Below are 15,273 nucleotides of genomic sequence, written 5' to 3'. Positions count from 1 at the left end.
TAGAATCTGTACTGGCAACCATTAATCAGATGGAAGACATCTAGATAGTTTTAATTGTTGGGAGTTAATTGATTTCTCCATTACTTTAGAAAGAGTAGAAGTAAGTACAATGGGACAATAATTGGATGGGAGGGATTTGTCACACTTCTGGGAACTGGCTGGATTTGAGTGAATTTCCAAGCAGAAGGGAAAGCACTGGTGAAATAAGAAAGTGAAGATAAAGTAAAGAGAAGGTAACACAGAAGAACAGGAGCCAACTCAGGAGCACAGGTTTTGAGAACAAGTGGAGAAATGCCTTCAGGATCTGGAGCATCTTGGCATCAAGATTGTTTAAAATTCTTCTGACATGCTTTTGACAGAAGACCACAGGAGACGTTGATTGGAGTGTACTGGAAATGGTAGGAGTTAGCTTACTAAGCTTGTCAATACGAGTTTGAAGGGAAAAAAAAAAAAAAGAAGTAGGATGCTTGTAAGTCAGCTTTATCTTTAACTGAGGAGCAGTAGAACCATTAGATTTTAACAGAAGTGAGAATATATATATATATAATGTGGTGTTATTACGTTTAGATGTATGTATTCTTTTAGATTTGCTATCAAGTTATCCTAGTTTGGTTATCTTCATTCCATATGGCCTATACATTTTGAGTTAAGATAAAAAGTATAATGCTAAATGAAAAACACCAATAATCGGTAACAATCTACAATTAAACGTGTATATATATATATATATATATATATATATATATATATATATTGCTTTGGCCAGAGAAATGCTCATGTATTTTTTGGACAATAAGCAAGTTTTCCATTCCTGGTTGTTCAAAAGCTGGTTTGAGTTGATTTAATGACAGTTTTAAAATTATTGAGAGCTTTTGTATAGTCAGAAAATGAACCTAGAGAATCGTATGCAAGCAAATTGTGTTATGCAATTCTTGTCTCAGCACATTTTTTGGAAAACAAAAGTTTAGATAAAGAATGAGACTTCAAGGTGGAGTGTGGAATATAGGATTTCATTCCTACAGATCATCTTATTTTGCAATTTTTAAATTACAAACAACATGAGGCTGAAAATGGCTACAAGAGAAATTCTCCCTTGGAGAAGAGACCATCAACAAGTGTTGTGATCTGAAGTGCCTAGATGACCACTTAGAGGACTATACTTTTTTTTTTTTCTGAAGGGTTGTTCATGAGAAAAAGTTCCAAGAGTGTTAGGCATGTGCTTAGAATATTCTGGTAGGTAAGTGAAAAACCTGTTTGAGATCATTAGTAATTTCAAAAGCCTCTGCATCTGGGTGTCTGGGACTAGAACACTGAAGCCAGCTGGAGTTAAGTTCACCAAGAGAAAGGAAGAGAGTTCCAAGTGATTAGTCATTTCAGAGAAAGGAAGTTAGAGTTCCAAGTGATTAGTGGACTTGGGAGAATGATAGAAGCAGCAGATACAGATCAGTCCACTGTGATATTCCTTCTCAAATTTCAAGTCTTTGACAAGGAACATTAGAGTTGATATATGCACAAGTACTATCTTTGAAGTGAAAATAATCATACAGCAAATGGAAATTGGGATCATTGAGATTGTAGCTGGGACCACATATATTTGTGAAATGAATTAGGAAGTGTTTGGGCAGTTTAGGTCTTTTTGCAGATAAGTTTGTTCTGTTAGGTTTAACTATTATTATAGATGCATTCAGCAGATAAAGTAAAAATGATGGGGGAGGGGGGGGTACATGTATGAAATTTTTGGATATGTGGTGTATATATAGCAAGAATATACCCAACTCCTTTTGACAGTGCCTTCCCCCATATACACAGTACTCAGATTTCCTCCACTCATTATCTGGCAGAGTAGAGGCAGCAAGGTTATATACTAGCCGATCCAGATGCCTCCTTAAGAATTACTAATAGGTTCAATGCAGCAGACTTTCCATCGGCTGGCCTGTGAACACCATTCTAGAGCTGTATCCTAGAAATATGAGGAAGGTTGGATCTTGCTATGATGTTCATCATAATCTCAGGAGAAATAATCATGCTGCATTGTGGAATAGTTGGGGGTTGCCATAGCTTTGCTCAGGAGACTAAACTTGAGTTTTACCATTTCAACCCTCCAATAAGAAATGTTCTGGTATTTCACTGGTCAAGGAAAGTAATCTATTATCTAGTTTTGCCTGATGAAACAGAGGGGCTGCATTTTTCTGTGTTGTGTGGACAGCACACTTCACCCGCTTATGTTGGATTGCACCTTAGTTACGATTGTAATGAACATTATGTTCTTGTTTATACTCCGGCACCACCACCCGGTTAGTGGAGTTCACAATAAATTATCAATACAAACATTAATTGTATTTAGCAGTCACAGGCTTGAATCCCGGTCAACTCAATGGAGGGCACCAACTGGGTGGTGCCCTCCAGTATACTAGGTGCAATGTGTTTCAGATCTTGCACACTGATGTAGCCAGGATTATAACAGTCCCACCATTATGAAGGTGCAAGAAGAAGATTTGGTTGTTGCAGAATGACCGGACTTCATTGAAATTTTGTTCTGCTACTCACAAGTTTCGACTGAATATGTTTCACCAGCATTTTTAGACTTTTAGGTATGAAGTCCTAGCTTGTGATACCTGAGAGAATGTCTGTGAGAAGTCTCAAGGACAAATTTTGGTCCTTGAATCTTGTCCCTTGTCATATGTTGTTATGGTTGTCCCTTGTTAATTATTATGGTTGTCCTCCTTGTAAATTATTATAGTTGTATTTATTACTCTTGGCTTTCTAATTATATACTGCATAGCTGTCTGATTTTTTAATAAGTAAAACAGGCATGCGTGATAATGTATTAAATGTATCTGAACACAGTAACAGAGGATTTCATTTGCAATTTCCACTTTTATCGAAATTTCAAGGGTATACAGTTGGCCAATACAATTTGGTGTGTAATGCAGGGAATGTTGTTCATTACATACCAAAAGATTGTTATCCAGACTCCCTATTTCTTCTCAAGTGATTTTTATTTTCCTACATTGATTTTAAAGCAATTGAAGGTGTTCCGATAGTTGCAGGGAATGTTGCCACGTCTACTAAACATTAGGAAAGTGAATGTGAAGGGGGATCTAAAAGCCTTTACTTTTTTTTCCTAAAAAAAGTATAAAGATTACCTTGTCCTATTAAAAAATTTCCTGTATGTTATTTTGTTTGTCTTTATTATTATTTTTTTTGCTCCTTGTTATATTATTTATTAATTTTTTTAATGGGAATATCACCAGAGTGATTTATGTGTAACTTCATGCTGCCAACTTTGCTGTTTCCGAATTTTGATGAATACCTAAGTGGGGATAAATTAATAATATAATATAGTTAATAAAAATAAGTATGGTTAGTAAGAATAATATAAGGTAGAAAAAAAACATCAAAAAGCAGACAGCTATTCTGCTGATGTTTTCTTCCTTTATCCATGCTGAATTTTGACGTTTCATGTTTGATTAGATTTATTACTCAGAAACCAGCAGTCTCTTGGCCCTGAGTTTGATGGATTTTGGATGTTATACACCTATGTTGTAATTTTAATTCCATTTCAAGTAACCTCTGCTGTTTTCATACTCTGTCAGAACCAAGGAGTTTTGCTTGTTCTTTAAATAAGTTTAAATTGCAAGCTAAAGTTTGATTTGAAAATCATTCATCCTTAATTTAAGCTTATTTAATTAAAGTTAAATAAGTTTAAATCATTCAACTGTTCTTGCTTAAGTGTGGTCCATTGTAATTTTCTGTTTGGTAGTCCAAATCTCTTGAAGTGGATGATCTAACAAAGTATGCAACATGAGAATTCTTGCTATATTCATCAGTGCTTCTTTTATCCCATGATTTTGGAGGATCTGGTATCAGCAGGTCTTCATTATGTGGGAAAGGCCTTATTGCAAATAGAATGTTACGATATTTGATGCTGTTCTGGCTTTTTCTGTCATGCAGAAATAGTGATCATCAGTGTGGTTTAATGGTTCTTGCCATATTATAGGAAATGGCATACTTTTAATTTTCCAAGTTAATTACATTCTCAGATCTGTGGTGCAGGTAATGTGGTACATGTGGAGCCTGGTCCCAAGTGTGAAGCAATAGTGATAAGCGAATTTTTTCCTGTGATTATACAGTGCTCTCCAAAGTGATTTCGTTTTGTTTCTTTTATAGTGTACTTATTATTTTGTTTACTTGAAGTGGTTCTGCACTTTTAGAGGTCAAAAGTAAGAACCAAGAAAGGAAATCCACCTTTCTTTCTTTAGTCTTTATATTTATCACTAACCATCTCTACTAACTTAAGCAACCTCTTGGTCACTGGTGGCACTGCGCCTGCCTCCACGTGGTGGGTCTGGTAACCTTGGGGAGATAAACCAACCCGCAGGGCTAAAAGGAGCAGATATGGAAACAAATGAATTTCCACTTTGTTGAGAGCCAAAGGGCTCTCAACAAAGTGACAATCAGGATACTGACCATGAGTTCTCTATCTCAAAGAGAATGAAGAAAGACACTGGCAGACAGGAATTACCAGCATTCCTGATAATAAATTCTCTGTCAACACAACCTGTGGGCAAGCTCTTCCCCTTCATCATTCAGAGATGCCTCGAACATGTTGCAAGTTCACCGAAAATGGTGAAACGTCTCCAAACTGGAGATTTGTTAATAGAGACCACCAATTCTCGACACTGAACTATTATTATGTCTGACAGATGTTATAATAGTTCGGAGTGTCGAATCACACCACGTACCACCCTCAATTCTTCAAAGGGAGTGATAACTGAATGGGATTCATTGAACATTCTTGAAGATGAAATAGTTCAGGAACTTAAAGATCAAAAAGTCATTCGGGCAAAGAGGATCGGGATCCGAAAAGATGGCAGTTTAGACCCTACCCAGAGTATAATTTTAAGCATGTATGTAATTTTCTTGCATGTATTTTTGATCACAATTATTAACAGCTAATAAGGTATAGTGCATGGCATCTTCTGTGGAAGACCCCTGTTTGAAGCCAAATTATTTTTCAGATTTGAAGTTTCCTTCATCATAGTAGCTGTTAATTCTATGGAGGAGTAAGCATTCCATGGTTTTTCCCAAGACTGGTAATAGGGCAATAGGCTGTAAGATTTTGGTTCTATGGGATTTTTCTGTGCATTTTTTAGAATAAGCCTGATTATTGCCAGTTTCCATTTTTCTGGACATTTCCCTTCTATCAATGATTAAACAGCTGTAATAGACTTTCAGGGGAAATTTCTGCTACTTTTGTCATGGTTTCTATTTCAATTTGGTTGTGTCCAGGACATGTTCTTTTTTGTTTTTAGTAGTTCCAATTGCAGATCATCTAAGGTGAAGGGTGGTTTTATGGACGTATTACTGTATTTGACATTACTGGCTGTAATGTCACTCTGAGTCTGAGGGCCAGGTACTAACCCAGTCTAATATGTGGTCTAATATATTGTTGACAGAATCTGCCCAATTGTGAGTTGGGGTTCCATTTGCCTTAATTGTGGAGTTCATTACATCACCTCTTGGCAATTTGTTGGTGACAATCCTGTATACCCCACCCCAAGGGTCAGCATCACTGGACATCCCCACCAAGGTCTGCCAAGATTTCTTCTTTTTATTCCTTATTAGTGCAGTGTATGAACTTCTGAGAGCCCTATAGGAATCTCTCAGAGCATTAACCTCATTCTGGGGCCAATTTTCTCTTGCTCTCTGAAAGTGTTTTCTGATCTGGTGTACCCTTCACCAGAGTACATCAAGTTCAGGGAACTCTGGGGCAAATTGGCCGCAGAATGAGGTTAATGCTTTGAGCGATTCCTATAGGGAATCTCTCAGAGCATTAACTACAGCTATAGCCCGGATGAATCCGACACAAATGTTACATGCATTTTGAAGCATAGGTGTCACATTTGTGTTGTGTTCATCTGGGGTATAGCTGTAGTTATGGATCTGAGTCTGCTGTTGCTGTAGTTGATTCTGTATTTCATCTGTTAAGATTTGCTAGTTGACTTTCTTTAAATTGTATCTGATTATATCCTGAGGTGGTTGTAACTGATTGTCTATTTGTCTTCCTAAAGTGAAAGTTATAGTTCTATGGTCAGAGGTGGCCCAAGCTTCTTGGACCATCCAATCTGTTATTTTGCTAGATATAGAGGTGATGGCCAGGGTTATATCTATGTTGCTTTCCCATAGTGTATTACTGTAGGTGGGTAGGCTGTGAGGTCTATTTAAAATCTGAAAGGTTGTGGTAGCTATGAAATCTGTTAGAATCTGTCCATTATGTGTACCTGGTCTGTCTTCTGTTCGATTAAGCCAGAGGCTTGACCGACAGTTGGCATCCATTGAGACTATTATCTTAGAATTTGAAAGGACTGTCAATGCATTTTTTGGAGGTAGTCTATGCTGGAATTTATATCCTCTCCTGGCCTGCAGTAGAGAGATATAATGTGAAAGAATCCTGTTTGATTAATTATGTGAGCACAAACTGCTAAGGAGGAACAGAGAAAATTTACCATAGTAACTGTATTGCTGTCCATGAGGTATCACGAGAGGATTTTATTATTCCATTTGTTCTGGCATATCCTTGTACCCTACCCCAACGAGTATAGGGCTCCTGGAGTACCAGAATGTCTATATTGTTTTCCTTGGCTTTAAGCTTAATTTGATCCACAACTGTACGTGCTCTCGGAGCATATAATTGGGTGAACTTTAGAGCCATCTTACAGGTCTGGTTTAAATTAAGGCTCATAATTGGTTCTTAATCTAAGCTGTTTAACCATTTTGCTGGAACAATTGTTGTCCCTTAGACTATGGTAAAAGTTTAATTCATGGTTCTGGCTTCCTTTGGTTGGGTTTTTTCTCTAGTAGCAGGCATTTTGGCAGCCTGGGTGTATGAAGGAACATTCATATTTCTGCTATTTTCCTTTTCAGCAGTAAGAGCTTCAAGTCTAGCTTTCAACCTTGTTTTCAATGTTTAAATCCATCGGTTTTCCTTCTAAAACTGTCCAGCAGTTTACTAGCTGTATCTGTATAGCTACGCATGAACCATGGCCAACCTTGAACAGTCACGGCACTGAATGTCCAAAGCGAGTTTGGAGCCATTAAAAAGAACCCCGTGCTACACACACACACACACACACACACACACACACACACACACACACACACACACACACACACACACGATATGAAGAAATGAAGAGAATAGCATAAGGTTAAAAAAAAAAAAAAAAAAAAAGTCTTTGCCCACGTCTTTATGCAGTGCTGTACAAAGTAGTCCACAAAGAGAAAAGGTGTACTGTCAAACAGAAGGAGTAATGTCATCCAAAAACAAGATCAGCAGGAACAAATTCTATATATAATTCTGTTAATCTGGAGTGGTATCAGAAGTGCAAAGGAAGACTCTCCTCTCTTCCTCTGTGCAGAGGAAGAGAGGAGAGTCTTCCTCTGCACAGAGATACTGTGCAGAGGAAGGATTTAGCTGTGGAGAGTCTTGTTAAAAAATGCACCAGAAAAATGCAGCATCTGTTAAAACCTTTTGTTCTTGAAAGCCAGCAAAATTTTGGACATTATGTCATCAGGACAACAAACGAGGCAACAGGTTGTATTTTCATTTATGAAGTGTTTTCAGTTTGATTGCTTGCATTAATGTCGACCTTGAAAGTCTTCCTGCGATTAAAAGCAGAATTGCAGAAGGTTTGAAGGGCCTGGAAATTATTGATAGACGTGTGGGTATCTTCTCACATACAGGAGACAAGATTGGAATGGTTGGCTTAAGAGCCAACCTTAGGTCGTCGTAATTGGAGCATTCAAAAAGGACATGCGGAGAGTCTTCCTGTAGCCCACATTGTTAGGAGACTGTATTAGAAAGTCTGAATTGGTAAGAGTTTTGCGTTAAGCGAACCATGTCCAGTTAGTATGTAGGAAGTAAACAGTGAGGGTGAAAACCATAATCTGGTTTATAGTGAAAGTGGTGCAGTTAAGTCAGGAACAAATTTTTTGGTAATAGCTCCTTTTTCGTTAGAATTCCATCTATTCTGCCAGATGTTGACTAACAAATTCTAGCATCGGGTTCGTTCAGTTTTGGGATCATGCTGAGGATTGACAGTGAATCCCTGAAATTCCATAGTAATGCCTCAGTGGATGTAAAAACAAAGACCTCTAATCACAACATGCAGGTCAAGTGGTATAGTGCCTGCAAGAGTCTGTAGAGCTGGATTTGATGCTGTTCGGCAAACGTGAAATAGGCTAAGGAGAAAACAACGTTGAAGATTGGATAACTTAGTTTATACAGTTTTAAGTGCAGTATGTTTAAACCAAAGGCTGGCAGCGTAGGTTGTAATTGGAATTATGGCAGCATTATAAAATAGATGTAGGGTTTTACTGTTCAATCTGCAGTCTTGTCTGGTAATTTGGAGCAGCATTGCTGTAAGACTTAACTTTGACAGACAGGTATTGAATATGTGCAGTAAAGGAATAGAGGTTGTTGATGATGACTCCTAAAGAGTTGCCCTCTAGCAGACACCTTCAGTAGTTGGGGAGACATGATTGTACAGTCTCTCCTCCCCCTTCTCTTTTTACACACACACACACACACACACACACACACACACACACACACACACACACACACACACACACACACACACACACACACACACACACAGTAAGAATGCTTGTAGCTTATAACCTCTGTTTTTTTAACCAATAATGTTTGTACTGTTGTATTTGGTGCTTACTGTTTTATGCGAACTGCAGTAATAACCAGACTATACAAATATGACACAAGTTTATACATATATGGGAGGAACCAGTGATGACTTGAAATTGAACGTTTTCTTCTTTTTAACTATACATTATGTTAATGCAGTTTTTTTTAAATTTCAAATGTAGATTGTATTCAGAGATGTGACTGAGTTGTTTTTTTTTTCTCCCCATCAGGAAGAAAAGAGAATCCAGCATCTGCATCCTATGGATGCAAAGCACAACTGTGATCAAATTGAAGCAGACTTGAAACAGACTGAGGACTGCATTAAGTCTATGAAAAAAGATGTTCAGACTTTAAAAGAGAAACAGTATTATCAAATTTCTGATTTGCAGAAAAGGTATGATTTTAGAAAGAACCCCCCCTTTTTTTTTTTTGTAAAGAAGTTACTGTTTTGTAAAGAAAACTTGTATTTCACAAATAAGTAAGGTATGCATGTCAATCTTCATTGTTTTCCCAATTATGTTTGAAACACTTCTTCAGTGCTGCACTAATGCTTGGATTCTCAAGAGAGGTTTGATGGTTAATGTTTGACCTCTTTATCTGATGTCCTCTTAGTGCATCTTTTAGTGAGCCAAATAAAAGATGATAGTCACATCTCCTGTATTTGATTCACCATAGAATGGGCAGTGTTGAGGAGAGGCATCATCATCTTCATTCTGAAGGCACACGAGGATAGCAACCATGATGTTTCTTTCAGATTGCTCACTTTAAATGATTCAGAAACATATCACAGCATTTGTCTGTCATCATTGTTTCTCCTCCCCAGATAATGTTCATGAATCATTCCTTCCTGATTCCTTCTTGATAAATACTTTTCCACCTAATGGGGTATGAGCTTTCTTTGGTTATAGTGAGCCTGTTTATTTTTTTTTTCACTGTGATTTGCTTTTTAGCATTCTGAGTGTAATTTATGTAGTACATTATACTGTATATATATAATTATTCTAGATTTGAAAATACCAGACAGGAAATTATCAGTGCACTAGCACCTGTTTTGTTTAGGCTTAGTCTTTGCCTGCCATTTGTAATGAATGCATTGTTGATTTTTATAAGTAATTTTTAATACCTGTCTATACAATGCTCTAGGTCAGTTTGTTGCATTTTGTTCTAATTCATTTTGTTATATTTGAAAATTTTAATGTGTAGAAATTAGCATATTAGTTCTTCCTGACAGCTAGGCCACACCTAATTGTTGTGACTGGAGCAACTGTGCTTTTGTAATTTAGCAAGAATATCTAGCTATGGTTATGTGACTTATGTGTATAAGTCCTGCTCACCTGGCCACATAGCCAGGTGAGCAGGAGCAGCAGTGCGTAGCACACGCTTCTTAATTAGACCGGGGTTCAAGCCCGTGACTACCAAATAGGGAGGATGCGGAAAGGTTAGGGAATGACCACTGCATATCCCCAGAGCAATATGGCCTTAGTTGCTAATGCTCCTAAAAACCAAATAGCAATAAGTCAATTGTGAGTCTTTATTTAAATTATCGTGTTTAGGTCTGGAGATGCTTCTGAAAAAGTCATCACATTCCCTGAAAGGGTCCAAAAAAGGGTGATCAGATTGGTAATGAACACAATGGGATGTTTTAATGGGATGCCAGACTGAAGGTATGGTCTGAAAAGACTGGAAACAAGGCATCTGATAAGAGGAAGTAAGTAATTTTCAAGCGTTCTATATTCTTGATGATAGCATACTTGTTGTAGAAGAACATGTTCAGTTAACTGATCACGAACAATACTGGGTATGATGGTAGAGGAGCCTTTGACAGAACTGCAGTTCTTACTGTTGCAGGTAGTCTGCAGAAGTCAATGATTGCACTTTCTACAGTGAAAGGTGTACAGTTTCTGCCACTGAATAATATGTCAGAGGTGGGGAACTCTTAGAGCAACATTAATTTGTTGGTACTTGTCTGTAGATCTTTGTGTACCCTGGCAAGGATTTCGTCTTCAATATCTTTATGGTTGGCTTGCAGTCACTCTAGCAGTATTGTAGCATGACAAAAAATTACAAATGTACAGTTTTCCCTTAAAAGATTATTGACAACAACAAATGTTAACAATTTGGCAATCTTCTCTTAGGCAATTTGGCAATCTTCTTTCCACTTCATCAGTGACTGCAAAGATAGCAAATAAAAGGGGAAAATAGAGTTAAATTGTTATGTAAGTAATGTATAATTTATAAAAATAACTTTTTTTTTTTTAGTAAAGTTAGTAAAGTAACTGATTAAAGTGAATTCTTTTGCTCTATTTTCCTCTTTTGCAGTCATATGTTCCTATCACTCTGATGAAGTGATAGGAACATATCATGAAATGTCTGATTTCCATCTGTTAATAATTTCCACTTGGAAATAAATAGATCTAATATAGGTTAAACTTGTTTCATTACACTTTAAATACAGTTTTAATCTTTTATTCCTCAAAGTATGTTTAAGGTACAGTTAAGAAATATAAACTATCTGTAAGATCACTTAGAGAGCGTTTTTAAAATTAATAAATGTTAGTGTGAGTGGCTAGGCAGTCACACTAACATTTAGTGTGACATTAGGCAGCTAATCAGTGGACAGGAAATTTCATAGGATGGAATTTCCTGTCCACTAATTAAGGAGTTCAATGAAGTTGGGGCTTTAGCCAACCCTTTAGTATCGAGATGCAATTTTTGTCATTTGCTGGTTTTGCAAATAAAAATGGCTTATAAACATTTCCTTACAATATTGTTTCATATTCTTTAACCTTTGAAGTATCCCTTTCATGTTTAAATTATGATATAGTTAGTGCAAATGCATCATTACTGCATGATTGAATATTAAAACAAATCAAAGTTTGTATGTTAGGCATCATTATAACACCTTATGTTGGAGATCCTTCAGTGCCGCTGTCTTTCTTTTATATATAGAATAAGTAACCCTTCCTCAGAAAAGTCTGCTGTTATTTATTCTCATTTGTGTACCACCACCCAGATGGCACAGTTTGAAGTTACAGTGGTGGTCAAAAAAACTGCATCACTTGTGAATTTTGCAAATGTGTTTTGCACTGTATTGTGGGTTGCAGAAATGTTCAAAATGCTTTTGTTAGATGCAGTATATACCTCTGTGAATGAAATCCAATAAAAAGACTCCACCTGATATACCAAATTGCCATAACTATCTTCCCAAAGGGTAAAATGCATAATTAATGGAAATATTAGAACTCGTGCAAATGGCAATCATGACAACCAAACATACAATTTTATTGCATTTACGTGTACAAACTGAAATGACAAGTTAACGTAATAGTATTATGTACTGTAAATCAGCAAAATAAGTCTTCACAATATTTTGTTGTTCCTTCTTGAGCTGCAATTACAGCCTTGCAACGATCTGGCATAGAGTTAATCAACTTCTGGATATATACGGTTGCGCAATATCATGGTACCACACCCTTGCAATGCTCTCCTGCAGCTGAATCTTACTTATTGGCTTCTGAGAAATTTTAGATGACATTGTGTACCAGCAATTTTCAATAGGGTTCAAACCTTGACTGTTGCCAGGCCAGTCCAACACTGTAATGCCACTGTAAATTTGATGTATTACTGCACCTTAAGGGAGAAAAATGAGGGAAAACATTGGTGTAAGTATGTTTTAACCATTGTGAGACAGGAAGACAAGCTCATCATTAAATCTAAATAGCATAAAACTTACCAATCTTGCTGTGTGGCAAGGTGGTGAATCCTGTTGAAAAATGCAGTTTTGGACATCTATGTGATGACCTCTAATAATGGTTTTCAGGCACTCCTCCAAGATAGTAGTGTAGGTTTCTGCATTCACCATTCTGTTAATAAACTTAATTGGGCCACCCCTTTGCTTGTTATGCCTCCCCAGACCATCTGACCGGCAGGGAACTTTACAGTCTGTGTTATGCAATCAGGATGGTATGCCTCCGATTTTCATCTTCTGACATATCGCTTCCCATCTGAGCCATGCAGGTTGAATTTCGATTCGTCAGAAAAGATGACAGTGTCCCATTGCTCTTTTGTCCATGAAACATGCGTTTTAGCCCAAGCAAGTCGCTTCTCCTCATTTGTTGGGTCAACAAAGGCTTCTTCTTGGGCCAATATGCATGCAGACCACATTCCGAAAGCCACCTTTGGATAGTGTGTACACTTGTTTCAACACCAGAGGCCATCTCAAAGTCCAATTTTAGATCAGGAGCACTAGCATGGTGATTACGAAGGTATAGCCATTTCAAATATCGATCGTGGGAAGGCATAGTCACTCTCTTACGGCCTTCTTTTTGCATCACCGGTTTCACACTTTAATTTCAGCACCTGGAATGGAAGATGAAAGAAGATATTTGTTGACATTAGACTTGAACTTCTGTAGGTTGTAATTTTCAGGAAAGGTTGTTCCACTGAACACAAGTTGAATGAATAAATGAGGAAGAAGAAAAGTTGGTTTGGTAAGTTTGAAGTTGGACAGTAAAAGGATGACTAGTTGAGGCATGTGTTTGGACTGCTTTGGAAGGGAGAGTGAGAATTATAGAAGCCAATTTAGAAGAACAGTGTCCTTGGAAGTATCTGTACAAAAGGCATGCAGCAGAAACAGAATGTCTACGGGACAGAAAGTGGAGAGAGACCGTTAGAGATGAGTCATTAAATAACATAACTGCCCTCTTTTGAATGGAATGTAGAAGCCTGAGAGAAGTTTTGGGGGCACTGCCTCAGATGTGGGAACAATATTTAATGGTAGGGCTGACTTGTGATTGGTGCAGAATAAACAACTATTTAAAAGAAAAGTAACATTGAGAGTGAAAGAAAAAACCCAGTTTTTTAGATGCAGAGGAAGCAATATTTGCAATGTGCTTATGCCATGAGAGATTAGAAGTTAGGGTAATCCCCAGTAGAGATATATATAGTCTTACCTAGAAATCAGAGTGTCATTGAAGATAAGCATAGGAGGAGAAGAATCCTTTTTGTGAGATAAAAGATAGGACTCTGAGTTTTAGAATGATTGAACTCAACTCAGTGATCTTTGCCCTACTGGAAAATTACCTAGAGATCAGAATTTAAGGAATTGGTAGTGGGTATTTTTGAAATTGAAGCTGTTTGTGCAGGGTTTGGGCAAGGTTTCTCAAAATGGCAGGTGGAAAATACAATGTGCTATAATCAGCAAAACTATGGATAGGATTTCATGCCAATGGAAGCTGGTCATTAATATACAAGAGGAAAAGAGTGGGAGAAAGAACTGAACCTTGGGGATCATCTGCATTGGTGGAGAAGCCAGAAGACAGAGTGCCATCTACCTTCACTTACAGTGAGTGGTCAGAGAGAACACTGGATACCCATTTACAAAAAACAGTTGGCAAACCATAAGATGGAAGATTGTTTAGAGGACCTTTATGCCAAACACGATCAGAAGCCTTTTAAATTTCAAGAGCAACTGCTTTACTTTTCCCATACATATTTGTTGACATTAGACTTGAACTTCTGTTGAAGTTCAAGTTCCATTGATGGGTAACATAAGCCAGCATATCACCAGTGGATAGACACCTATGGAATCCATACTGGCGACCATAATTAGATGGGAGTTTTCTAAATACTTTAAGAGCTGGCAGTTAATAGATTTCTCCATTACTTTAGAAATAATTGCAATCGGACGATAACTGGATGGGAGGGATTTTTCACCCTTTTTGGGAACTTGCTGGATATGAGGAAATTTCAAAGCAGAAGGAAAAACACCTTTGGAATAAGAAAATGAAAAAAAAAAGGTAACACAGAACAGGAGTAAGTTCAGGTGCATGGGTTTTGAGATGAGAACAAGTGGAAAAATACCATCAGGACCTCGAGCTTTCTTAGCATAAATATTGATCAAAATCCTTTTGACATCCTTTTGATGGAAGACTGCAGAAGGCATTGAATGGAGTGTACTGGGAATTGTGGGAGGTGGTTTACTAGGATCATCAATACATGTGTGGGAAGAAAAAAAGTATGCGAGCAGGTCAGCTTTATCTTTTGTTGAAGTGGCAATAGAGCCATCTGGTCTTGACAGATGTGGGAACAGAAATGGGCAAGAAGTGTGGTCAGTAGCTTTGGCAAGAGACCAGAATGCTCGGCTATCAATCGGACAAGAAGAAAGCTGTCACTGTTAGTTTGAAATCTAGTTTGGACCAATTATTAACTGCTTTACAATTGTTGTGAGCTTTGGTGTAGGCAGAAAATTAACCTGGAGATTTGGAAACAAGCCAATTACAATATTCAACATCCTTCTCTTGAACAGTCCTTAGCACATTTATTGGAAAACCAGGGTTTAGACAAAGGACAAGATTTTAAGGTGGAGTGTGGAATAAAGGATTCCATCGCTACAACAATAATTTCACTGACACAATCTGAACAAATGTTGACATCAGAAGTTTTGAAACAGTAATTTGACCAAGAAAAAGAAAAGAAAAGAAAAGAAATCTCGCAATCATCCCATTTTGCATTCTTTTAATGTCAAACAACACGAGGTTGAGAATGGCCAAGAGAGAAAGGCTTCA

The 15,273-nt window shown here is 37.4% G+C and overlaps 1 protein-coding gene across 7 annotated transcripts in view; it reads left to right on the top strand.

The window, feature by feature from the left end:
* LOC150085455 (uncharacterized) overlaps window positions 1-15,273 on the top strand; it is a 1,845,429-nt gene that overhangs the window by 527,441 nt on the left and 1,302,715 nt on the right. For all 7 annotated transcript variants that reach the window (XM_090374043.1, XM_090374041.1, XM_090374042.1 and 4 more), the window contains one exon: window positions 8,938-9,101. In XM_090374043.1, the coding sequence (XP_090230169.1) occupies window positions 8,938-9,101 (164 nt within the window). The remainder of the gene's footprint in view (window positions 1-8,937; window positions 9,102-15,273) is intronic.

This window comes from Mastigoproctus giganteus, chromosome 5 (assembly GCF_048544385.1).
Source record: "Mastigoproctus giganteus isolate SK-2022 chromosome 5, ASM4854438v1, whole genome shotgun sequence".
NCBI classification, from domain to species: Eukaryota; Metazoa; Arthropoda; class Arachnida; order Uropygi; family Thelyphonidae; genus Mastigoproctus; species Mastigoproctus giganteus.
The sequence above is the reverse complement of the archived record's forward strand: the minus strand, read 5'-3'. Positions and strand labels throughout refer to the sequence as shown.